Here is a 25,994-nt window from a genome sequence, read left to right on the forward strand (position 1 = left end):
GGGTGAATGAAGCAGCTCTGAGCTATCAGTGTTTATACAGCACTGCTTTTAAAACTGTCCCATGAAACCACAGTCAGACACTGGCCAGTCAAAGTCTACTTGAAATGGCAAATTGTGTCTTACAGAGTGCACAGCATCTCAGCAAGTTTAGCCAAGCCATTTCCTTGCCTCTGCCCTTCAGTCCAGACCTTGTGTTAGGTTAAGCAGGGAACAGAAATTCCCAAGGAATGAACATGGGTTGGCAGCACCAGTATAATCCCATCAGCTATAAGACAGAATTCATGTGCAGCAGCCACAGTGCCACTTAGCAGATAAGACAGTTGGTCCATCTGCGCTCGGTCCATCTTCTCCCATTTCTCTTGCTTAAATTTCTCAGGAGCAGAACAAAATCCTGTTATCCAATAAGTTATCCACTGGTAGTTGGATTTTCATTGAGTGACATCTGTCACAGACCATGCATGTAGGAAGTACCAGTGATTTTGTAGCATCTTTGTTTTGATGGGTTTGGTAGGCATGGACATTGGATTTTCATCTCCCTTAAAGGCCATGCAGCTCAGCTGTCACTCTGACATGGCCAGATGTGCCAGGAGGCTATAGAAGCCACCAGGGGTGGCACATGGCATTAGGAGGCAAGAGGAAATCTTGGAATCAGATCTGTTGTTGGTCAGTAACATGTCTGGGACTGAGCACTCCTACATTTGAATGTGTCATGGTCTTTCCTTCCTGGCCACTTTCTGTCTGCCTGTGTGGGTTCTGCCATTTCCACAAGCTCCTCCTTTTTACAGATGGAGAATTGCTAAAAGGGCTCTGGGACAAGGGCCTACCAGTGCCTTACAAGCCTTTACAGAAGATGTATTGCTGCTTTGAGCCTGGCTGTTCCCCTCCTTTGTGTTGAAGTTCACCAAATCAGAGCAGGTTTCCTCCATTTTAACCTGTGACAATAACATTTTCTCAGCTGATACAGAGGCATGAAAGGGCACTTCTCAGAGGCATCCTGGCTCAGTGTTGGCCCAGAGCTGCCTATCTCCTGTTTCCCACCTACCTTTACTCAGCACCTTCTCTGGTCCATCTGCTGAGAGGATCCATCTGATCACTGCTGGCATCTCCTGGCTGCAAAGGATGTACTCCAGATCCCCTGTTCCTGGCTGATGCCAATGGGGTGAGGACAGAGGCTTGTACCTGCCCATTCCCTATTTGGGATCATCCATCCTAACACAGACACATCTTGGGAGGAGGACCTTAAGATGCTCAAGAGGCCTCTGCTTTCTGTTGCACATCAGGAAATACCCCTTGCATCCAGGCCAGCTACAATTCATCTTCACTCATCTTCTGCACGTGGTGTTTGATTGCAAAACAGACACTTCAGTGCCTGGCAGGCAATATTTGTTTCACATAATATTTGTTTCACATAATTCCCACAAAGGGAGCTGTAATCCTGACTTTCACAGCCCATCTTTGATTAGTCTCCAGGTGTGACCATTTTGCTGTGAAGCCTCAGCGTGGCCATACCTGGAGCAGCCGGGTACATCAGGCTGCAATTAGCCACAGTGCTCCAAAAAGCCAAATCAAAGAGGGATTGAGATCAGCAGCTTCCCGAGGGCTTTCAAGGCCTTTAGTGAGTGACCACACTAGAGCTTTTTCCATTTACCTGGATTAAAATTTGTCACAGAGGAAATAGAAACAAACAGCACGGCATCTGAGAAGTGTAACAAATAGCATTTGGCCATTGGGCTGGCTCAAAGCAGGGGGAAAATCCGCAGCATAAATAAAGTGCAAACCATGTTTGCATAACATTGGATTAATAGTTCTTTTTAAAAACCACACTGGGATTAAAGGGATGCATTTCCTATGCAGAGACCTGTGCTCCCTCCTTAGCCCAGCAGATGCCAGGAAGTACATCTAAGAGAAATAAAAAACCTTGTTATCCCCAGCCAGCTGCTGAAACAGCAGTGCTTTCTGCAGGCCTTTGGAAAAGGAACAAATGTCTCTAGGATTCCTGGAGCAGCCCTGTGTGTTTTAATAGGGAGTTCTGCAGCAAAGCACTCCCATGGGAAGGGGTTTCTGCTGCATGGCTCCAGTCCCATTCACCTGTGGGTTTTGTTGGCTGCTGTCTTGGAGGTGGTGATGCAGAGGGGAGCTGGATTCCCATCCCCCAGCCCACACATTTGACATCCTGCCTTTCCAATAACTCATTCGAGCGCTCCCGCCTCTCCTTCCCCAGCCCTGCTGAGTATTTTGCTGAAGTCAGTGCTGGCCCTGTCACTCCTCCAAGCAGCCATGTGCTTAAGGAGAGCTCAGGAGCACTTGCTCACACTGCTTACCTTAGTGTGGAATAATCCGTGGATGCTGGCTGTGATTCCCTCAGCTCTTTGGTTTGTGGTACCATCTAATGACACCATTTGCATTGTGCTCCCCACAGTTTGGGCAGAAATAGGCTTCTGAAATGAGGCATCTTCAAGCACTGCTCTGAGTGACATGAATGGGACATAGTGGCACATGGAAGGAAAGATCAGACCCTCCCACCCCCTTGCCTGGAAAAGACATGAAATGGGCATTTAGGCAGCAAATACCTGTTACATTTGGCTTTTTATCCCTGTTGCTGCCGTGGTTGTTGTGTTGGTGCAGTGTCCCAGAGCAAAGCATGGCACCTCCCACCCCAAAACATAGGTCATTCCTAATTCCTCAGCTCAACAGGCTTAATATCAAACAGAATAACACACTGGGAAACCAGAAGACTTCCAGCTATGAGTGGAATTTCTACCTGTTTTCTTGTTCTTTTCTCTTTCACCTGCTCCAGAATCTACAGCAAACTGTAGAATTTGCACCTTAATCCCAAAGATGATGGTAATTAAAAACTTAAGTCCCCATAAACAGATGCAAATAAATTAAGGAGGCAAAGAACTGAATTAGAAGCTAATCCTGGTTGGGGTAGTGAAAGCAGAGGGGCCATAATTCTTTCCTTCTGTTATTTCACCTGTTCTGGTGGCAGGATGATGCTGTGGCAGGGTGAGGTGCCTGGCTTTGCAGTGCTGGATGTGAAGCATCAACTGTGGTAGAGCCCTGGGGAGGGGACACAGGAGTCTGGGAAGGGGTCACACTGCCCAAAGCATTGCAGCTGATGCAGTGGCTCAAGTGTTGGCTGGACCAGGGAGCTGTGTGCCAACACCTACAAATCACACACTCTGCTTTGCCCTTGCGCTGCAGGTGTTTCACAAGGATGAGTTTGGCAGCTTGCTGTCATCCCTGAGCACTGTGCCCTTTCCTGACTTGACAAAACTTAGCCTGGGTATCAGGGTGGACCTAAATTCTGAAGGCAGGGACCTAAGATTTATTCAGGTGGAAGAAACTGGGTTTTTTTTTCCCCTTTGTGCTCCCATGTGCTGAAGAGCTCAGTGCACTAAGCTGTGTGAGCATCCCAGTGCTTTACCCCTCTCTCAGGTAGTTGGCCAAAGCTGGGTTTGCACTGAAACATCTTGCACTAAAGCACCAGGAGTAGTGAGAATCCCAGAGTGAGGCCATAGGACTGAAATCCTTCATTTTTATGGGCTGGAAGTGATAACAGTATGAACTGAATTATACTCACGTCATGACGTGATCCACGCACTCTTATGGGTGGATAGATATTGATTATCCATCAATAGGGAGTGATGGTGGATGATGATTCAAATCCCAGCTGTCAGGTAGCTGGGTGTCCTGGCTGTTTGTCTGGTCAATTAAAACATTGCTGGGATTCAGCCTATTTATTTAAAATAAATGGGGTGTGTTTGTATTACCACAATGTTACCTACACCTCTAAAATCAAGTCTCTTTCTCTTTTTCAGGATGGGGAAGGCCAGACTGCACTCCATTATGGTAAGCTGCCTCTAAGCTTGGCTCTTCCTTCTTAGCAGTGTGGATTTGTAGCTGGAGTAAATGCTTTATAGACAGAAAACAATTTCCAGGAGAAAAATGAGCAAGGAAGCTGGATTTGATTAACCAGTGGCTACCTCCACTAGCAAATCCCAGGATGGTAGGGGTAGGAGAAAATTGCTGCCCTCCCTTCATTCTCCTCTGCAAATGTCACCTTAAAGCCTTCCTTCTCCCTCAATTAATGATGCAGATTTTCCCTGTACACCTCTGTGTCTCCAGGATGTTTGTGTGCCACCTGCAGAGCCAGGAGTGGCTCTGGTTAGGGTATGCCAAATCCCTTGGCCTTCAGGGAGGGTCTGTGCCAGTTTTAACAGGTTACAGAGGTCAGGGGAAGGGGACAAACAAGGTGGTCTCCACCTTCATGTGTCCTGGTGACAAAACTGTTTGATCACAGCTGAGAGAGCAGCAGCTTCTCTACTACCAAAATCAGCAGAGGCACATCACAGTTGGTGTCCCTCCTACAATTACAGGCTAATTAGATCTGTGATTTAATTGAAAGTTTGTTTTATCTCCAAATGAGAAAAGCAGAGACTGAAGTGATGTGCGTGGTGCTGATGTGCGGGAATAGGAAAAAAGTATCAATTTAATCTGGATCATAATCTCTTTCCCAAAATTAAGACATAGCCAGTTATTGTCTTGTACTCTCTCTTGATGCCTGTCACGGTAATTAAGAGCATACTTGTCATTCTGAAGTGTTTGTGTCTTTCTCTCTCTTCTTGATCTCTCCACAAGGACATTAGCAGAATAGCAAAATTGCTTTGCAGACATCAGTCCAAGGCACAGCATTTGGATCTGGAGCTCAACTCCCAGATTCCAGGGTCCCTGAACCAAGATTGTAGTTACAGTAATGTGTGATTTCGCCTATCTTTCCTGTAGGATACTCAATTTTTCAAATTCCTGTCACTGTGACAGGAATGGTGAATCTGTTGCTTAGCACAGCATTGTCCACAGATGGACAGCACTTAAAATGACACATTGCCTCTTTCTCTTCCTGAGCCATTCCACATTTGGGCATTCTCTCTCCTGGGAAGATGCTTTTCCACCTCCTGAGGGGTTCACAATAGATTGTGCAAAAGCATAGCACATGTGTAAGTTATCCAAGAGCACTTGCTTCTAGCAAGCCCAGTATGTGAAAGGAAAAGGTGGATGCACCACCTAAGTTCAAATTCTATGCAGATGGATCCCTCTGGCTGGGGACTGAGGCAGTTGTTCAACACAAGCAAACATAACTAATATAATGAACATTATTTCAGAAATAGTTTCTCTGATCTACCCTTCCAGCTCAGGTGTTTCAATAACTACAGTTTCCCAGGATTTTCTTCCCAAATCTTTGTGAAGTCTTGACATTTTTTCTTCCCCTTGAGTATTATCCCCTCTCTCCTCCCTGTATATCACCTTTGGGAAGCCTCTCTGGGTTGCTGGCAGACAGGCCTGGTGTTCCCATGGGTGCCCAGCTGTCCCCAGGACATCCTCATTCCCTTTCTTGCTGATCTGGCCATAAATCACCCCAAGCTTGGAAACAGCTTCTTAAATGGGTGACTGGGTTGGATTCAAGTGGCTGTTGGCCTGAAACTGGAACTCACTGTCACCTCTCAGTCCCGTTTTGGTCAGCACTTCACAACTGAGTCATTAATTGCGGTGGGCAGGCAGGAGAGCTCCTATGGACGGACACCGGCTCTGAGCAGAGCAGTGCCTTCACAAGGCCCTCCCTTTTGCTATTCATGGAGTCCAGGGAAGGGTTAAATCCCATCAGCAAGGCAGCCCCTGCTTTTAGGGTGTCTCCATCCCTTTTTATGAGCCGGCAGCGTGGCCTGACAGCTGTCCTTGTGGTGACAGCTCTCCTGATTGCAGCCGGTGTCAAAGCGCATCCTGCTGGGGGTTATAAATCCCGGCTCCTTCCGATGGCCGCTGACCCCGCCTTTAATCGGGGGTTAAGCGGAGGCCACCGGGGGAGCCGCGGCTGCAGCCCGGGCTGTGCGCTCGGTGCTGAGCAGCCCCTTCTCCTCGGCTCCTCTCCATCCATCCAGCCACTCCCCAGGAACGAACACTGAAATCATCGCTGCCGCCTCTCCCAGAGGAAATCAAGGCTTCTCCAGCAGCGGTGGCCACGTGGCTGTGGAGTGGGCAGGCTCCGTATCCTCCTGGGCACTCAGCTTCCCTGCAAAGCACCATCTGTTCGGCTCTGTCTGCGCCGGGCAGGGCAGTGGGAGGGGATGCTGGAGGGGAAATAAATAATAAAAAAAAAAAAAAAAAAAAATTCATCATCTGAACCCTGAGGATTAATGGAGTCGGGAGGCGAACTGCGCTGAATGGAAATTCATCTTCACCCGTGCCACTGTCAGGGCTGCCACTCTGGCCCTTGACAAATCGAGGGTCCCAGGGTGTGATAAATCCAGCAGCTGTGCTCGTCCCCAGGGATGTCCCCAGCCGGCTCAAGGACATGGCACCAGACGAGAAAGCCACCTTTCCCCGTGGGGAGCAGCTCCCCATCCCCAGAAGCTGCCACCGTACCTTCCTTGGCACCTCTGGAAGTCTGGTTTCTGCAGGGGGCTGTGCCTCCCTTCAGCTCAGCCTCACCCACACCCCCACCTGCTTCCTCACCAACCTGTTTCCCCTTTCTGACCCCTTTTTTATCCTTTCAATATAAACTCCAATCACACATTGAATTTATTTTAATGAGACATTACTGCTTGTCCTTTTGGATCAGTAGAAGACTGCAGAGTAATGCAAAAGACACTCTAATTACTAAAGGAGTCAGTCGGTTGCTTTATAAAAACACCCAAAATATGATTAAGACCAATTGCTACCAATGCAAGAGGAAGCTGCCAGCTTCATGGCCTTGTAAGGCAGGTTTTGGCTTCACTAGGGTCTGAGTTGCACAGGCTGAAGGGAAAATCCAGGCTCTGGGACTTCTGCCGATGTCAGCCAAGTCCAGCTCTTCAGTGTAAAGAGTTTTCCTGATTTTCCTGGTTCTTTTTCTTTTAGCATCCTTAGGTAAGACATCCTAGGACAGAGAAGAGCTCAGGTTGAACTTGACTCTATCTTAAAGAAAATGAGGGTTGAAAAAACAGTTACCAGTAGAGGTATGGGGAATAAAATGTGTGCCATTAACAGCTGTCCCAGGCCATGGGCACAGTCACATGGAACTGGTGCTCCAGGAAGTGGTGGCCTCAGCTATAACCCATCTGAATTTTGTGCAGAGAGAAGGGAGGGACAAAAGCCAGGAGCGAGGCAGTGCTGAAGATGTCGTGCCTGGGTGTGCTGCCTGCTCCCCGGGAGGTGCAGGAGGCAGGTGAGGGCCAAGGGCTTACAGATCCATTATAGATGGTGAATGCTTTATAAATTCTGGGTACAGAAGCAGGCAGGGAGTGCTTTCCCAGGTGGCACTTTTGGGGTCCCTGCAGTGCTGCAGTAGCGCTCTGGGGCCCTTCCCAGGCTCAGCCTCCAGTCCTGGATGGGAATGAGCCTTAGCCAAGCTGTCCCAGGGGATGCCCTGCAGATCCCTCAGCTCCCAGCACCTCTGACTGGACTGCAGGCTCTGGGTGCTGCTTGCACCCCCTCAGTACTCCTGGTTTTGCATTGCTCTCGCTCTGTCCTTTCTCCTTCCCGTGCACTGTTGGATCCACGGCGATACTTTGTGTTCTGAGCTCTGCCCCGCCGTGCTCTGCCGAGCCGGCGTTTCCTGCCTCCAGCTACAGCCACCGCTCCAGAAACGCCCAGCACCGCCGCCTCTGCCAGCATCCCCGCACTAACCCTTCCCTTTCCCCCCTCCAGCTGCCACCTGCGAGTTCCTGGACATCGTGGAGCTGCTGCTGCAGGCGGGAGCCGACCCGGGGCTGCGGGACCAGGAGGGCTGCCTGCCCGAGGAGGTGACGGACTCCAAAGCCATCACCCGGGCTCTGCAGCAGCACGGCCCCGGCCAGCCCTGAGCCCCGGGGCACAGGGATGCTCTGCAATAAACACCCCTTGCCCCGCTCCCTGCTGCCCTCCCCAGACACCTCGGGGGTTCCAGGGGACCTTTTAAAGCACAGGGTCTGGCTGGGCTCTCCAGCGCGAGGGCCAAGCGCATGCCCTGAGCAGGATGGCATCAGAGCTTGGCATGCTCTGACCTTCATCAGTATTGAGGGGGGAGGGAGAGGGGAGAGGGCCTGGAGGAGGCCCCAGGTGTTATTTTAATGTATCAAACGCAGTACTGTATGGGCTGTCTCACCAGAGCAGCGTGGGCTGACCTGTCGGCTCCTCCGTGGGGATGCAGGGCCAGGTGAGATGCTCATCTCTCCCGTTCAGGCTGAATTTTGGTTTGTTTGTTTGTTTTTTCCCTGGGTCCAAACAAATAATATAAATAAAAGCACAGTGTTGGGATCAAGCCTCGATGTGTTTGTTTGGTTTTGGGTTTGTTTTTTTTTTTTTGCAGAGGGTGACTTGGAAGCCATAAGAACAGGAGGCAGCTCAGTGCAGCCACAACCCTTGGGAAGTTCTGCTGGAGCTCTTGTCCTGGGGAGGGAGAGCTGCAAAGCCAGCAGGGTCATACAGGTGTCTGTCTGTCCCTCTGATTCTCACACAACTCATGTTGCTAATCAGCCTCTCCAAGCTGACAGGACTTTTACCCCTTTGCTGAATTGAATGGCTTTAAACACCACCTCAGCAGCTCCTGTTGTGTGCCCATCCCTGGAATGGCTCCTCCAGGGCTGAGATCTGGTAAGAGCTGAGCACAGATAAGCCTGCACCCACCCTGTCACCCCTCTGGATCTGTCTCAGACACTTCATGATCTTCTCAGCTGGTCAAGTACCCAGAAGGAGGGAAAAGTTGCCTCGTGGCCATGGCCGAGTGGGCGTGGGATGATCGTGGGGTTTGGTGCTGCCTCATCAGAAAACCCCAGCTGGGCCCACGGAGCTGCCAGGGTGGGTTTGTGCTGTGGGAGGAGGCTGCTGCTCTGGGTGGGTGTGTGGCAAGAGGAGTCCATGGCTTCCCTGTGGGATATTGCCATGAGTTTGCTTTTCCCAGACAAGATTTACAGCCTGGGGGGCGCAGAGGAAATATCCATGGCTGTGACAGGAAGCTGCTTGCCCACTGGGTTCTGCAGCACATCCAGCCTCGGGAACATAACTGGGAACATTCCCTTGGCTAAGGAGTGGCTGGGCACACATGGGCCTTGGCCCCTCACAGTGTCTGTGGCTCCTGCCAGCATTTGCTGACGCTGACAAAATCACTGTGCTGGCTCCACCACACCACACACAGCACAGGCTCCCTGCTGGGGACACAATGGCTTGGACAGGTTATTTCCCAATAACTTAATATTAAGCAAGACCCATCCATGGCTTCTGCTCCCCTTGGCCCTGCCCAGGGCAGCTGCAGGCTGGCTCATCACAGCCTGGTGCTTTTGCACCTGGATGCAGATGAAGCAAGGATGCCAACCCCAGTAGTGGGGTCGCACTGACTGTGGTGGCACCAAGGTTGGGGACAAGCAAGGCCACCTCTCTGCAGGGCAGTAATGCACAGCCACTGCCTGGCTTGATGGACACGCTGGGTAATAAAAAATCTCTCTTAAAGCCAGGATGAAAAGCAGCAGCCACGGTGCTGGTGCTTTCAGAGAGCACATTTGGGGCCGAGTGCTCAGCCCTGGAGATGTTTATAGCACTTTAGGTCTGTTTGTGAGGTTGGAGCCTTTCCAAAAAAAAAAGAAAGCAGGGGTGGGGGTGGGGGGGAGGAGAGAAAGACATATATTATTGTTTATAATCTGCTTTATTCAGCCAAACCTTTCCCCCAGCAGCCTTGTGGATTGCTGTTAAATCCCTTGGTGCCTTTAACTACCGATACAGAAAGTGGTTAATGTGCATTCGCCCTAAGCTTGGCATCTACTCCAGGAAATCACTTTAATTGAGAAGCATTAAATGTTAAAATGATTAAAATATAGAAAGCCAACACACAGGTGCCCATGGAGGGGCTTGGAGCCCTCTGTCCCTTCCATCTCACCTGTGCCCGCCGAGCGCTGTGGTGGCGCAGCCAGGCACCCACTGTCACTGCTGCCAGGGGGCAGGAAAGCTGTGCCACCTTGGGCTGCCATGTGGCAGCCATGGAGATTCCCACCCAGCAAAATCCAGGACACAATGACCAGTGCCACTTGTTCCATCACCAGGGATGTCAGTGCCACCATCCAGACACGACCCCGGCAATCCTGACCCCAAAGAGCCAACAGTGCTGGGGCAGGTGATGCCAGTGGTGAGCACTGCCCTCCCACTGAGGAAGAAAATCCCAAAGACAGAAAATCCCAAAGACAGCAGCTGCTAAAAAGCATCCCGAGTTTATTTGCCATCGCTTTCCCTCACGGCGAGGGGTGACTGTACACATCTCATGCCAACACACTAGAGGCAGGGTACAAAAGCAACGCCCTGGGCCCGAATCTGGGGGCAGTTTGGGGGGGACCATTTCTCCCCCAAGACATGGCAATAAATAAGGTTTTATTCTTTAAAACTTTTTATTATTATTCTTTTCGTTGGGTTGTTTTATTTTTTTTTTCCTTTTTATTCCCCCAGGAAACAAGACTCTCACTTTCTGGAACTGTACAAAATTTACACAGCGAGGGGAGGAGGCATTTGGCCTTGTTGAAGGGGGATGGGAGCAGCAGGCACAGCTCTGCCCCGTCCCCCTCCCCACCAGGGCCGGGAGCTTGGCACGAAGCAGCACCCAAGGCTGGGGAGGGGGAGGCACGTGGATGCAGCTGGGGCAGCTCCTGCAGCACCAAGGCACCCAGCTGGGGGGGCAAGGAAGGACAAGGACAGACCAGTGATGTGCTTTCTCGTGTGGCTTTTCTTTTTTTTCTTTTTTTTTCCTTTTTTTTTCTTTTTTTTTTTTTTTTAATTCTTTTTTTTTTTCCCTCTGCTTCTGCAGCCTCCACAGCTCTGGAAGGAGCCTGGACTGACTGCATCCACCCCCAGCCCTCCCTGAAGGGCAGCCTGGGATCATCAGCATCACCCCAGAGACAGAGAGGGTGCAGGGACCCCATGGCCAGGGCATCCCTGTGGGGCTGGGGCAGAGCTGGGCACCCTGGGCAGGGAGTGTGGGGCTGGATCTTATCCGTGGGGCTGAATGTCTGAGGGTCGGGGGTGTGGCTGTGCTGGGGGACATGGGCATGTGGCTTTTGAGCAGCAAGGGCTAGTGCTGAGTGAGCCTGGCCAGGAGCAGACCCATGGGGCTGGTGGGATGTGCCAGAGCCGCCGGGATCCTTGCTGGCCGCCTGCACTCACCCTTCAGTACCCACGGTACCGAAGGAGGAGGATGACCCACACCAGGAGCATCTCACAGCCCAACCTCCCCTTCCCACCACCACGCAGGTGCTTCTGCTGACGACATTCCCGTTCCCTTACGTGGGAGGAAGTTTTTTTGCAATGCCCTCAGAGCAAAGGTTGCCCACCTCTCCTGCCCACCCCTCCAGTGGCTGCTGTGCAGGTGCCAGCCCCAGGCATCCCGGCTGGCCCTGCCATGGCACAGCGTGCCCAGCGGGCAGCCCGGGCTGGAGCCAGTTTGTTTTTATTCCTTCCCCTCGCGTGACCATGGTACAAAGCAGCGACGCTCCTGCGTGCCCGGGGATGAATCACGGCCGCTGGGCCAGGAGCAGGCAGGATTGGCCCCTGGGCAGCGGGGACACGGCCCCGGCAAAATAAACCCTTCTACAATATAGACTTCTCTTTCTGCGGAGGCTCCGGGCAGCGCCGAGCTGCGTTTGAACACCATATGGAAAAATAACTCTTGAGAACAGCAGCGGTGCTGGGCAGGGCTGCGGGGCTGGCGCGGGGGCCGGGACGGGCTCTGCCACCCCCGATTGTTCTTCTCTCCCTCCCGCCGGCCCCGCCACGGCCGGGTCCTCTCTTGTGCTTACACCCAAAGGCATCCGTGCCCCCCGCCCGAGCACAGCCACCCCGGCCATGGCTGTTCCCCCTCCCTGCAGCCCTCCAGGGCCGATTCCCATGGCATCTCCTGGGAAGCTCAGCCGCCGGCGGGTGCCCTCGGTGCTGCGCTTGCGGGCCGGGGGGAGCGCGGGGGCCCGGGGCGGGGGCGAGCAGCGCTTAGAAGGGGGGGTGATCCATGTCGTCCAGCCAGGAGGCCGGGCTGGTGGGAAAGTCTGGGTACCCGACGCTGCTCCCCGTGGAGATGTCGGAGGTGGGGCCCCCCCCGGCCATGGCCCGCAGCGTCTGACTCACCCCCTGCGCCCCGTGGGCCAGCCCCAGGCTGCCGTCCATGGCGTAGTCCAGCCCGTTGAGCAAGGGCCCGTGCGCCGGCAGGGAAGAGATGGAGGACGGCGACTGCGGGAGGCCGTAGGGGCTGCCGTCCCGCAAGTCCTGGTACGTCTGTCCCGTGCCCTCCATGGAGAAGCCGCCGTTCAGCAACTGTCCGCCCGCCACGTCCCCCACGGAGCCGTAAACCCTGTTGTTGTTGTTGTGGCCGAGCTCGGAGAGGATCTGCTCGTCTGCCGGGGACAGGAGGGAGAGCGGAGGCGGGGGGTGAGCGCCGGGGGCAGCCCCGCGTCCCCCCGGGCCCGCTCGGCCGCCGCGCTCACCGCGGAAGCTGAGCTCGCTGTCGCTGACGCCGCAGTCCTCGGCCGAGCTCTCCTTGTCCAGCTTCCCTCCCCCGCGGCTCCGCTTCACGCTCTTGTAGAACTGCCCCCAGCGATGCCGCCCCGCGTCCTTCTTCAGCCGCTTCTCCTTGGCCCGCCGGTTCTGGAACCACACCTGCAGCGGGCAATGGGGACATCGCTGGCACCGAGGCACTCCCGCCACCCTGGCAGCCCTGCATGGCAGCACCCCTGCAATCCAGCGCCTCTGCAACCCAGCACCCGTGAAACCCAGTGCTCCGGCATCCCGGCACTCCTTACATCGCCAGCACCCCTACATCCATCCCAGCACCCCCACATCCCAGCATGCCAGCACCCCGGCACACCAACATCCTGGTATGCCAGCATCTACACCCCCCTGCAACCCAGCATCCCTGAACCCTGCAAACCTGCATGCCAACCCCCCAGCTCCCACATCCCCCTGCAACCCAGCACCCCCGAACCCTGCAAACCTGCATGCCAACACTCTTGCCCCCCAGCTCCCGCAACCCCCTGCAATCCAGCAGCCCATCATCCCTGCAGCCCAGCTTCCAGGCGCCCCAATGCCCCTGTGACCCCTGCATCCCCTCAACCCAGCCCCCCCGAGGCTGCATCGGCCTTCTCTCGGGGCAGGGTGCAGAGGGGCACCGCGGCCTCACCTGCACGACCCTCATGTCCAGCCCCGTCTCGGAGGAGAGCTGCTCCCGCACATGGCGGGCGGGCTTGGGGGAGTTTTTGTAGGCGTTCTTCAGCGTTTCCAGCTGCTTGGCCGTGATCGTGGTCCGGGGCCGCTTCGCGCCCGCCTCGGAGTCATCTGCAAGCCAAGGAGCCGGTACCAGCCCCGAGCAGCAGCAGCAGCAGCAGCAGCAGCAGCAGCAGCACACCCAGGGGAAAATCTCCCCAAAAGCGGCTGCCCCGGAGCCCCTTCCCGCGGGTAACCCAGCGGGTACGGAGCCCCCGAGCGTGCCGTGCCCCTGGCAGCCTTTTCGGGGTGCCTACCGTTCTGCTTGGCCGTCTCGTAGTCCTCCTTGCAGACCAGCCGCCCGTCCTCCATCAGGTAGAACTCGTCGCCCGTGGCCAGCTGGCGGCTGCAGATGATGCAGGCGAAGCAGTGCAGGTGGTACACGAAGTCCTGGGCTTTGCGGACCACCTGGGTCGGGGGGATGCCCTGCTGGCACGCCGTGCATTTGGTCCCGAAACGCCTGCGGGGGGAAGAGGGAGACCCTGAGCCCCCCGGCTCGGTGGGGTTTGCCGGGATGGGGAGCGGGAGACAGGGCAGAGTTGAAACCAGCGATCAACCTTATTATGCATGACACTTCACACGGCGGGGGTTTATCTTCCTCAGAGTGAGAGACCGGCCTAATGGAGCCGAGGAAGGTTTGATTTTAATGATTCTTTTAACTAATGCTTATAGGCTGCCTGATTTTTCCCCTGCAAGGACAGTACATATTTCATCCACATTAATACCAAATAAATTAATTACGCCGCCCCGCTGGCATGATGAATCCCGGATTAATGCAGAATGATGGGGCTCTTACACCATAACGATGGCCTGACAGGGGCGTGGGGTGGGGTGGGGCACGAGCAAAGCTGCCAGCAGGGCTGCAGGGAGTGTGCAAGGTGAGGGTGAGAGTGGGACGAGAAGTGTGGAAGGAGCACGGTGCAAGGAGGGTGGGAGCAGCGTGAAAGAAATGTGCAAGGATGGTAGAGGAACGCTGCAGGGAGTGGGGAAGGTTCGTGCAGTGAATGTGAGTGTGCAAGAATGGTGCAGGAAGTGTGCAAGAGAATTCACTGAATGAAGGGTGACTCGTGCCATGAGGAGGAAGACAGAAGTCAGTGGATGTTCCACTGCTGCTTTTGGTAACAGATGCTGTGGGACTGAGCTGGGGCAGATCCCCACCTCCCACTGGCTCCACAGAGCTCTGTGAGGTTTCCCCTGCTCCCCAGAGCAGCACAGAGCATCCAGGTGGCAAAGCTGTCAGAATAAATCTGCCCCGTCTGCTTTGAAGGAGCAGGAACAGGAACGCCCCGAGCAGGAACAGGAGCGCCCCAATCCCTTTGGCCCCAGCCCGAGGCTATGGGGACAGGCAGTGACATTTGAGCGCCCAGGGAGTGCAGCCACTCCAGGCACCTCTGGCTGTCCCCTGGGGCCTGAACAACCCCAAAAATCACCCTCAAGCCCCATGACTGCTCATCCCCTCCGGAAATCCAGGGCACAGCCACCACAGCTGGGTCTCTGAGACTGTCCCTGAGCCACCCAGGTGTCACCCAGGGATGGGTGGCAGGTATTGGGCATGGGTGATGCCAGGAGGATTTTGGGGTGCTGGAAGCAGAAGGTGAGAAGGGAAAACCTGGTTTGTCTCATTTTCTGGATTTGTATCCTAAAGGGGGAGTCCCTGGACGTTTGCTGGGGACACCTCAGCTCTCCTGGAGTCAGAGGGGAGGGAAGGTGGGAGAGGAAGGGGGAAAGAGGGAGAGGGGTGGAGAGGAGATGGACAAGAGAGAGGGAGGGAGGGATGAGGAAAGGATAGAATGGAGAATAAATGGAGGATAAATGGTTGGAATGGAGGGGAGGAGGAAGGAGGGTGGGAATGGAGGGAAGAAGGAAAGCAGGAGTGAGAGAGGGATAGGATGGACAGAGGACGCTTTTCTGCTCCCAAGGCTGAGCTGGTGCCCACTCTGCAGCCCCCACCCCCTGCCCCTTCACCCCCTCTCACAGAACACTGTAAAAGCCAATTTAACAACTGTCCCCACACCCGAGGGTGCTTCCACTTCATCTGGGGACACGGGGCCCGGGACAGCAGAGCCGAGGACCCAGGGCTGCAATTCGGGGGAAGGAAAAAAAAAAGAAAAGAAAAAAATCAGAAACCGATCTGATCCTTTCCAAAGCAGCTCCTGCATTGCCAAGTGCCTCCGAAGTTGGGCTGAAATCCTCACGTGCCCTGCAGGTTCCCTAGCCCGAGATCAATGAGCGGTTAAGGAAAGGTGAGGTGCGAGCGCCGAGCTGCTATTGATTGGCACCAAATAATCCAGGCAGGACCTCATCTGAGAAAGTCGCTGATCTTTCAACTCCAATTAACATTGATTACCCGCACCTTTTGGGCGACTATTTAAATGACTCGGAGATTAATAGGCTGGAAAATATCAGAAGTGAAGTGTTATTACCCAGGCTGGAGTGGCCGCTTTGACCGTCTCCGGGAAGGAGAAATCCGAGCTGCATCTTTGGTCCTGATGCCTGATGAGGATCTGGGAGAGCCTGGGGATGGGAAGGCAGGGAAGTCCTGTCTAGGGACTGACCGGAATGGCTTTAGGATTGTGGTCAGGGGCGGTGTGGCTGGTCGGGAGCGGGAGGTGATGGCACAAGGGGGTGGCTTTTAGTCCCCGAGCTGCTGCATCCAAGCACTGAAAGGCACCCCCCGGCCGGGATCCAACCCCCAGCAAAAAACCTTCTCTATCCCTTGGGAAAACTCCCAAAATTCACCGGCAGCCAGGGATCAGAGCATCCTAAAGGCAAAGTCCATTTTTAATGGGGAACGGGTTGTCCTGTCTCGTGGGAGCAGGGAAATGCCAAGGCTGGGGCATCGCACATCTCAGAGGCAGCTGCCAAGGCAATCGAATGAGGTTTTCACGCTAATGGGAGCAAAAAAACGATTAAAAAAAAAAAAAAAAAAGAGGTAAAAGGTGAAGGTAGAGAAACAGCATCATCAAATCCCGAGGAGGCGAGGGAGGCACTCGGGAGGAAGAGGCAGCGCTGCCGGCGCCTTGCGCGGGTTTCTCCTGCCCTCTAGCTCCGAGCGGGGCCGGGGCCACCGGAACGGCCGCGGGATGTCACCCCCGGGGACCTGAGCACCAGCACGGGGGAGGGACCGGAGCACCGGGGAGAGCTGGGGCTTTGCCATGGTTACATCCCAACAAGCAGCACCCACCCGGCAGCCGCTGCAAAGCGCCGACATCCCTTTATTGCCTCAACAACAACAACAACAACGAGCTGTGTGAAGATTTTTGGAGAAATTCTGCTTAAAACTGGGCTGTGCGCTTGCTCCGCGGGCAGGGAGGCGCTGCCTTAGGGGGTGCTACTCACTTGAAGAAATCCTCCTTGCAGTAGACGCTGCCGGCGCGGGAGAAGCAGCGCTCGGCCAGCTGCATGTGGCAGTCGGCGCACTTGAGGCAGGAGCTGTGCCAGTGCCGGTCCAGCACCTTGAGGATGAACTTGTCCAGGATGTGCTGGTTGCAGCCGGCGCACTGGGGGATCTCTGCCCGGAGAGGATGGAGAGAAGAGCAGCGTCAGCCACCGCAACCCCTCGGGGCTCCCAAAACCCTGCCCGGCCACATCCTGGGGCTTTTGGGAGAGGCCGCCCCGCAAATCCCCGCGCATCCCCCTCTGCAAAGCTTTGCCAAAAGCCGATCCCGGCTGGATCGGACAGACACACACGCGGTGTTTTTCCTTCCTGCGCCCCGTTTTTCAGGCCGTGCTTTCCTCTCTGCCACGCGTTTTCCCTGCCTGCCTCTCCCCGCCTCTGGAATGGCACAACCACCAAGCAGGGGCACCGCTCGTTGCCCCCACTGACTCACACGTAGGGAAGCAGATGGATTTGGGGGAAGAAAAAAATAAAAAGGAAAATGGTTTTAAAAGAAAAAAATATTAAAACAAACAAGCAAGCAAGCAAACAAACAAACAAAAAAAAAAACACCAAGCAGAAAAAATTTTTAAAAATGAAATTTTTTTAAAAGAAGAAAGATTTTAAAAAGGAAAAAATATATTTAAAAACTACAAAAAAGGAAAAAATATTAAGAAAAGGAAAATTATGAAAAAGGGAAAATATTTTTTCTAAAAAGGAAAAAGGTATAGAATGAAAAAGGTTTTTTAAAATGAAAAAAAGAGATACGAAATAGGTAAAAAGCAAGGAAGATAAAAAAGGGGAAAGATTTTTTTAAAGGGAAAAATATTTAAGAAGGAAAAAATAATCACAAGAAGGAAAAATGTTTTTTAAAAAATGAAAAGGAAGGAAATGTTCAAAAAGGAAACCGGAAAAGGAGATAAGTAAGCAAAAACAAAAAAAAAGAAAAGCAAAAAGAGGAGAAACAAAAAAAAACGTGAGAGAAGAGAGGAAAGGAATGGTACAAGGGAGGAAAAGAAAAAAATGAAAAGGGGGGGGGCAGGGAGAGAAAGGGGAAAGGGAGAGAAAAAGGGGAGAAAGGGAAAGAAAGAAGAAGGAAAGGAAGAAAAAGAGGGGGAAAAGAAAAGAAGAGCGGGGGGAAGAGGAACGAATGGGCAAAGGAGGAAATAAAGAGCGGGAGGAAGGAGGAAAAGAACACAGGAAAATCTCATATTGCTACAGCCTCGAACAACATTATTTCAAAATCCTTTGGGGCCCTGCCACGTACCTCACGTGCGGGCAGCTGATCCCATCCCTGCCCAGGCTGGACACTGCAATCCCCCTCAGACCACGGCTCCTGTCCCATGAACCGCGCCATAAATTAAAAACTAATAATTCTACGGCTTCTAGAGGTGCCTCTCTCCCTTCTTGGTTTGGGAACCCCGGGACGCTCCGCTGCCCTCCCTCCAGCACCACGATTTCCAGGCTGGGTGTGTGGAGCCCGTTCGGGAGCAGCGCGAACGCCGCTGGCACCGGCGGGGGCACCGGCCCCAGGAAATCCTTCTGGGTCGTTTCATAAACGCGTGTGCATCTCCAGGAGACACGTTTTGTGTCTAAATGATCATTCATGTGAACACGGGTGTGTTTGCATGCACCCGTCCTGCACTCTCGCAAAGCCAACAAAGAGATTTCCCCTTCCTAAAAGCAGCGACGCGGCTCAGTTTCAACAAGCAAACAACCGCAGCCGAGAATAGGAAATCTCCCTTCAAATTTCCAAAGAAAACTAATTTTTTTTAAGAGGAGACCGATTTTCCTCCCAATTTCGCTGTAGATGCACGGCGCCATCCCCACGCACAGGTGCCTGTGTGTGCAATGATGCCTGTGTACGCACACGGCATGATAATAATAATAATAAAAATAATAATTTCAACAATAACAAAAGGGGGAACTGCCAGGGGAACCAGGAGATATTTTCTCTCTGGTTTGCAGAGAGAAAATATCTCAAATTCAAGCCCCGCACCCTGCTTTGTGCTATGCCACAGAGGCAGCTGCCTTCCTGCTTCGCATTTATTGCTCTCGTTTTACCTGAATTATTTTATAGAACAGGAATAAAGTTAATGGGTACAACTGGTACGTCAGGAACGAGGCGCTGCCAGGCTGTCTTTGCCCACCAGCATTCCCTGTTGGTGTGCACGGGGTGCTTTGGATGCTCCTCGTGGGGGGGACACAGCCGCGGGGTCCCCCCTCTCCACCGGGGACCACGCGGGCGATGCCGCAGCCTCGGTGCCAACCGGGGCAGGGGGAAATGTGGGGGTCCCCTCGGCCCCGGGAGGACACAGCACACGCACACATGTGCATCCCGGGCGGGATTTGGCCGTAGCCCCACGAAAGCCCGAGGGCAGATCCGCAATCCCCCCCCGCCTCCTCCCCGCCTCGCCTCCCACGCACGGGCACCCGAGCCACGGCCTGGCCCCCGCCGCCGCCGCCGCCGTGATTTATGAGCGGCGGGTCCACCTTCCCATTCCCCCCTCCCCGCCCCTCTCCCCGACGGGAAAAATCGGAGAAATATCGATTGAAACGAAACAAACTGGCCGGTGGCCGCAGTAATCCCCCAGACCGCAAAAGGGAGCGGGGGGAGATGCGGGGGCAGCGCGGGGCACAAACAGCCCCGGCCCTGGGGCTGAGTCCTGCTCCGGATTAACAAATCCCAGCTCTGGGGCTGAGTCCTGCTCCGGACTAACAAATCCCAGCTCTGGGGCTGAGTCCTGCTCCGGATTAACAAATCCCGGCTCTGGGGCTGAGTCCTGCTCCGGATTAACAAATCCCAGCTCTGGGGCTGAGTCCTGCTCCGGACTAACAAATCCCGGCTCTCGGGCTGAGTCCTGCTCCGGATTAACAAATCCCGGCCCTGGGGCTGAGTCCTGCTCCGGATTAACAAATCCCAGCTCTGGGGCTGAGTCCTGCTCCGGATTAACAAATCCCGGCTCTGGGGCTGAGTCCTGCTCCGGACTAACAAATCCCGGCTCTGGGGCTGAGTCCTGCTCCGCTCAGGGGCAGGGATGGAACCCATGGGGGTCCGGGAATACGGGGGAAAAGAGGAGCCCAAAGGGGCCCGGGCCGCCGGTACCGGAGCCTGCACCGAGCCCAAGGAAAGCGCCAGTCCGGGGATTCCTTCAAAAGTCTTTCTGCGGGGAGGAAACCTCATTCCTTCACATGCAAAAAGCTTCCAATTCATTTCTGTGCTGCGGGCAAACGACTTTCTCGGCGGCGATCAATCACTCCCCCGCTCCAGCCCCTTGGCCGGAGCCTGCCGGCAGCCGGGCACTGTTCCCGCAGCCTTTGGCACAAGTTTTGACTCCGGTGAGATTTGCAAAACAATATTCATAAATAACATTGGGAATTTTATTTTGAACAATCCCGTCTGCAAGGCTAAGCGAGGCCTGTCGGGGGGGTGGTGGGGGTAGAGGCTGCTCGGCTCCCCAAAATCCTGCAGGAAGAGATGCTGTAGGACACAGCCGCTGCTAAAATAAAGCTGATGGCTAAAGAGAGAGGAAAAACTGTGATTTAATAGCGATTAAAAATTGAAATGTCACGGATTTTCCTCTCACACGCGATGAAATATCGAGGTGCTGCTGGGGGCTTCTTCGGAAGGGGTTCCCTGCCCAGGGAGAATTTCCTGTGGCTCGGAGGGGGCCGTGTTCTGTGGCACTGAGGCAGGATCAGGCCCCAAATCTGTCACGACATGAAAGCAGGTGGCTGGGAGCTGGCAGCGGCCTCAGGGCTCAGGCTGGGGCAGCGGGAAAACCACAGGAGGATGATTTCCAGCAGCCCAGCCTCATCTATTTTCTTTCTGCCTTTTTTTTTTTTCGCATAAATAAGTATAATATTAATTATTATTATTGTTAACAATAATAATAATAATAGCATTACTAGAGATACAAATAGCAATATTCGTAATAATAATAATAATAATAATAATAATAATAATAATAATAATAATATCTCGTTGGATTATTTCCTGCTAATTCTTGATATCCATCAGTCAATACAGGAATGACAATGTCATGGGCAAGGGAGTTTGTTGGCCCCGGGAAGGGCCAGATCAGGGAGCTATTCTGGGGCAATGCAGCTCCACGGTGGTTTGGGCACCTCATTTTTCTCTTAAATCAAGGGATTCCGAGGCCATAGAAGTGACCCAGCGACCCGGAACCGGCCTGACTCGGGATACGGTGGTGGGACAGACCCTGCGTGTCCCCGTCCCTGTCCCTGCACCGGCTCTGTGCTCCTGACCGCGATTTCCCTTCCCCTCTGCTGCGGTGAAATTGGCTGAACGGGCCCTCCTGTGTAACCCTCCCGCAGCTCGGCAAAGGGACCGGACCGAACCGGGGGATAACGGCGACAGCTCCCGCGGCAAGAGGCAGCACCGAAAAACCCACGGAAAACGAATTCCAGCCGCCCGGGGGGGCCGGGGCCCGGAGCGGCGCGGGGGCTCCGCGGGGAGCGGGGGGAACCTGTCCCGGAGCGGGCCCCCCGTGCCCCCCGTGCCCCCCGTGCCCCCCGTGCCCCCCGTGCCCCGGCCGGGCCCGTCCCGCCCCTCCTGCACCGCCCCGGGTCCCTCCCCTCAACTTTCTGGGCGCCGCTGTGGGGAGGGGGCCGAGCATCGCCCCGGTGGCCCCGGTGGGGTCCCCCCCATTCCGGGAGCGCGGCGAGGCCCCGCTCTCGGGAACGGGGAGAAATAATCATAATAATAATAAAAAAATAACAATAACAACAACAGCAGCAGCAATTCCCGCGCAGGTGGCCGCCCGCGGAGGCCCCCCCGGCCGCCCGCCCGCAGCCCCCGGGCGCACCGGGGCACGGCCGAACCCCACCGGGATCCACAGGGAGCATCCACAGTGCCCACGGGACGCCCCCGCGCGGGGCTCGGCCCTTGTACGAGCCGCAGGGGGGACAGACAGCCCCCGTGGGTCACCCAAGCTCGGCTCCAGCATCCCCCCTCGGGGCGCGCCATCCATCCCCACGGGCTCCATCCAGCCCCGTGCGCGCCCCACGGACGCGCTACCTGTGGCTGCAGGGCTGCCGGCACCCACAGAGACACGCAGGTGATTTTTGGATGGACGCGGGTGCGGCGGCATCGCTCAGCCAGGCTCGCCATCCCGGTACCACCCCGGTACCATCCCGGTACCATCCCGGTACCATCCCGGTACCGCGCACGCACCACCCTGGGCCCCTTCCCACCGCCGCCTGTCGCGATAAACGATATCAGCGGCTGTCGTGCGCTGCGCGGGGCGGGCGGGGGCCGGGGCCGCACTCACACTCACACTCACACTCACACACACACTCACACTCACACACACACTCACACTCTCACGCTCGCACTCGAATTCACGTTCACACACGCACAGCCGGAGCCGCGCCGTCCTCCCCGTCGGGGCCGGGCCCGCATCGCTCCGCTGCCCGCCCGCCCCGGGGCACCGCTCTCCCTCCCGCACCCTCCGCATTTTCGCGGCCGTGAACGGCGCTGCCCGCTGGGGAAAACGAACGGAAAGTGCAGAACGGGAGCGAACGGGAGCGGAGGCACCTGCCCGCCCGCAGGGCGCTGCCCCGCCGGCCCGGGGCCGCCTTTGCGGCAGGGAGCGAAGGAGGGAGAAGAGAAAAGCGTCCTTACGTTGCACCGGCACACCGAGGATCTCGGGAAGCCCCTTGACAGCCCCTTCGGCAGCGAGCGCAGAGCTTTGCATCATTTTATTGGCCCGGGGGGCGGCGGAGGGGAGAGAAGAGGGGCGGGAGAGCCGCGGGCCGGGCCGGCGGAGCCCGGCGGCGGGAGGTGGCGTGTCCCGGTGCCGTGTCCCGGTGCCGTGTCCCGGTGCCGTGTCCCGGTGCCGGTGCCCGCCGGTGCCGCCCGCCTCCCATTCATTCCCCTGCGGGGAGCGCGCCTGACGTCACCGCCCGCAGGGGGGCGGGGGCGGGACGGGCCCCCCGCAGCCAATCAGCGCCCGCTCCTCGCCGCCGGGGGCGGGGCCTGGGGCGGAGAGGCGGGGCTTGTGAGGCGGGGCGGGGCCTGCGGGGAAGGGGCGGGGCCGGTCCGGCGGTGCCTTTGGGGACAGAGAGGGACAGAGAGGGACGAGCCCAAGGCCGCGGGCGGGCTCCGCTCCCGGGGCTCCGGGACCTGCTCCCGCTCCATGGAAGGCGCTGGCGCGTCCCCGGTCCGGGCACAGCCCCCGCCCTGTCCCTCGTGCCGCTGGGAATGGAGGCTCAGCCAAGGGGCTCTTCCTTGGCTCCGGCGGACGGCGGCGCATCCCGCGGCACCATGAGCTCCTGCCCAGCGGCTGTCACCCCGCCACGGCCAGCTCTGCTTCCACAGGGCGCTGTGACACATCCCTGGGGCCCGTGCCAACGGTGCCTCCCCAGGGACACCTCTGGGCACGGACAGAGCCGGCCCAGCTCGGCAGCGCTGCAGCGTGCCCAGCCTGGCCGCCCGCTGGCCGTGGTGGCACAAGGGTGGCAGTGCCGAAGGCCTCGGTGTGGCTGTGGCCATCGTGAGGATCCTCGTGGGGCTCTGCTGAGGGAGAGCCCCGAGACAACGCAGCCCCCAGCACTGATGTGGCTGCACCTGGCAGCCGAGGGCTGAGCAAGGAAAGTCGCAGAAATGGGGCTGAAGTTAGGGTGGGTGCCCCAGCATCGCCCTTTCATGCTCACCGTGTCACCAGCTCGGGGGCAATGGTGCCAAATGTGCTGGGCCATCCCGCTCTGCTCAGGGAGCAGGGCGAGAGTCCCGAGGTGGCGCACGGCAGCTTCTGGCAGGTGAGGGAGGATGTTCACCCAGCCCAGAGCACAGCTCGGGTGTGCCCATGCCAAGCCTTCGTTTCCACACTGTTAGGAAGAGGATTTTCCCACCTGAAGAAAACCTGAAACCCTGCCCCGTCAGGAAATCTGCAGATGGGACAAGTCAGCAACTGGAAAATATGTTTAAAAATAAAAGTAATAAAACCTAAGAAATGTATTAAGCTTGATGGTTCCTTAGGAAAAAAAATTGAATTTTTTTCTATGAGATTCTGGAGTTTGACCCCCTCAAAGCTCCATTTTTACCAGCAAACCCCCTTCCCCCTCATAGGGCAGCTCTGTGCAGAGACGGGTGTGCACTCGTACAGGAGAGAGCTCAACCCTGCAGTTCACCGAACGCCAAAATCTGCTTCCCACCCCAGGGAGGTGGATGCCAGCCCCTCCCATCCCATCCCGTCCCATCCCCTAAATCACGCTGCGGCTCCTAAGTGCATTAAGCACCGCCAGACCCCGGCCGGCCCCGGCCACCTGCGCTCCGCAGCCCCCTGGGGCAGGGGCCACCGTGTCCCCAAGTCCCCAGGCAGCCACAGCGTGGCTCCCAACACGCAGAAAGGCAGGTCCCGCAGGCAGATTGACGGGAGAAGTTTAGCCGGATGCGCGGACAGACGGACACTGCCCCATCGCCGCCCTGTCCTATGCATTTCCAACCTATTTCCCTAATTATCCCAGCGCTGCCGGGAGTCACCGCGGTCTCCCAGCTCTCTTGGCACGCTCTGATTTATCTCTCAGCCGGGATAAGAGCTCCCTCCACCCCCTTCTCCTCGGGGAATTCAATTTTCATTCATTTTTCTGCTTTGCCAGATTGATCCAGCCCCCTCTGCCCTGCTCTGGATCACTGCTGGCAGCGGTGAGCGGGCAAAGGGAGCACCGAGCCTTCACCTTGGGGAAGCATCGTGCTGACGGGGGGGAGGGAGGGAGCTGGGGGGCTGCCACCATCAAAAAAACCACCCCAGCAGCATCTTCCCAGTGCTGGCTCACACATCTCCCCAGCAGAGCCTTCATCCCTTCCTCTCCCGGTAGCACGGCTTTGTTCCCCTCCATCCTTCCTGCTGTCCATCTGTTCCTTACGTTGGTGGGGATCTTTTGGTCTCTTTAGGGATTTTTTAGGTCACTTTGGGCGCTTTGGTCTCTTTTGAGTTTGTTTTTCCCATCTCACAGGAAGGAGAGGGTGGTTGAGATGGGCATGAGGTGCTTGCCCAGCAAATCCTCTCTGTGCCACCCAAGATGCTGCTGGGTCCAGGTGGCGCCCAGAGAGGGGGGTTATATTTGGTGGGTGTGAAATGCTCCCCCTCCAGGCTTTCTCCTCCTCCCAGAGCTATATCAGAGTTCGATGGTGAACCAGCCTGCAGAAGGGTGATTTTCATCAGGTTGCACTTCTGAGGCACTTTTGGGGGCTCTGGCCCCACACAGATGCCCTGCTCCTTCCTTGGCATTGCCTGGAGCCCTGTGGCCCTGCAGCCAGGGGAAGACAGGAGCAGCACGAGGCGATGGTGCAAAACCCACAGAGGAGCAGGGATGCTGCTCCCACCCCTTCCCTGTTAATAAAAGGCAGGTAAATCCCAGAGCCTGCGACAAGGCACAGAGCCAGCCTCCCCTTGTGTGCCCCGGCCCTGGCACATTGAATTAGGGCTGGCTTGGACACTGTGGCACCGAGGGGGACATCCGTGCATTGTCCCCTGGTGCAACAAAAGGGTTTCTAGGCAGAACTGGGGGAAATGTAAAGGAATATAAGGAAATACAAGGAAAACTGGAAACTATAAGGTCCTGACTCGTGCCTGGAGGGTGCGAGTGCAGCTCTGCCCCAGTCAGCAAACCCCAAACGGGTTTGGAGGTGCCAGGGAGCTGAGCTTTGTGCCACTCATGCAGCGAGTTTGCCAGGTGTCAGCCCAGCTCCCAGAGTCCCCTCGTGTGACAAAAGCAGCTCCTCCAGAACAAGGTGGGGACATCCCTGCAAGTCCAAAGCTGCCACAGTCACCTCTTGGCACGAAGCCACCTCCCCTCTGGGCAGCATCGGCCGCAGCACCCCGAGCCCCACCGCCCCCAAGTCTGAATTATCCCAATAATTCCCCCCTCCCACTTACATCCCTATAGCAGGACAAGCACACCGAGAGCCGGGTACTCACCAGCAGCCAGGGAAAGCCTCTCCCCTCGCAGGCAGGGGCGTTGCTAATTGTAATTGAAAATTAATCGGCGCTCAGCGAACCCCCGGTGGTTTTATGGCTGCAGCGCGGGTGGAGAGGGGATGCCGGCGGAGAAAGGCTCTTCCCTGCCGAGGAGGGAAAGGGAAGACGGGCAAGGCTGGAAGGAGCGAGCGCTGAAGGGGTGGGAAGGTGCCTGGCTGTGCGGGGGGTTGGCCACCGGCCTGGCGGAAAATTAAATTGCACTTGAGGGGAAATTGTATTAGGGAATAGCGGCCGCCCCGCGCCAGCCCGAGGCCATTTGGGTAATCAGCCCCAGGGACCCGTGGCAGCGCCGGGAAGGGGTGACCCCATCAGGGAGGGCACCTCGGGGGCTTGGGCTGGGTGCCCGGGACAGCCTGTGCCACCTGTGAGTGCGG

At 56.0% G+C, this 25,994-nt stretch overlaps 2 protein-coding genes across 2 annotated transcripts in view; one reads left to right on the plus strand and one right to left on the minus strand.

The window, feature by feature from the left end:
- Positions 1–8,275, plus strand: part of ACBD6 (acyl-CoA binding domain containing 6) — an 82,769-nt gene extending 74,494 nt beyond the window's left edge. Inside the window, exons 7-8 of the mRNA XM_036388272.2 lie at positions 3,822–3,852; positions 7,684–8,275. Of these exons, the coding sequence (XP_036244165.1) occupies positions 3,822–3,852; positions 7,684–7,838 (186 nt within the window). The 3' untranslated portion in view covers positions 7,839–8,275. The remainder of the gene's footprint in view (positions 1–3,821; positions 3,853–7,683) is intronic.
- A 3,698-nt stretch (positions 8,276–11,973) lies between these two features.
- On the minus strand, positions 11,974–22,378 carry LHX4 (LIM homeobox 4). Its single transcript, XM_036388034.2, has 6 exons — positions 22,263–22,378; positions 16,579–16,750; positions 13,497–13,699; positions 13,157–13,311; positions 12,465–12,636; positions 11,974–12,374 (listed from the first exon to the last, which is right to left on the minus strand). Exons 1-6 carry the CDS (start codon positions 22,336–22,338, stop codon positions 11,974–11,976), a joined length of 1,179 nt encoding a protein of 392 aa, XP_036243927.1. The 5' UTR covers positions 22,339–22,378.
- Between the last annotated feature and the right edge of the window lie 3,616 nt (positions 22,379–25,994).

This window comes from Molothrus ater, chromosome 9, assembly GCF_012460135.2.
Source record: "Molothrus ater isolate BHLD 08-10-18 breed brown headed cowbird chromosome 9, BPBGC_Mater_1.1, whole genome shotgun sequence".
In the NCBI taxonomy this organism is placed as follows: domain Eukaryota; kingdom Metazoa; phylum Chordata; class Aves; order Passeriformes; family Icteridae; genus Molothrus; species Molothrus ater.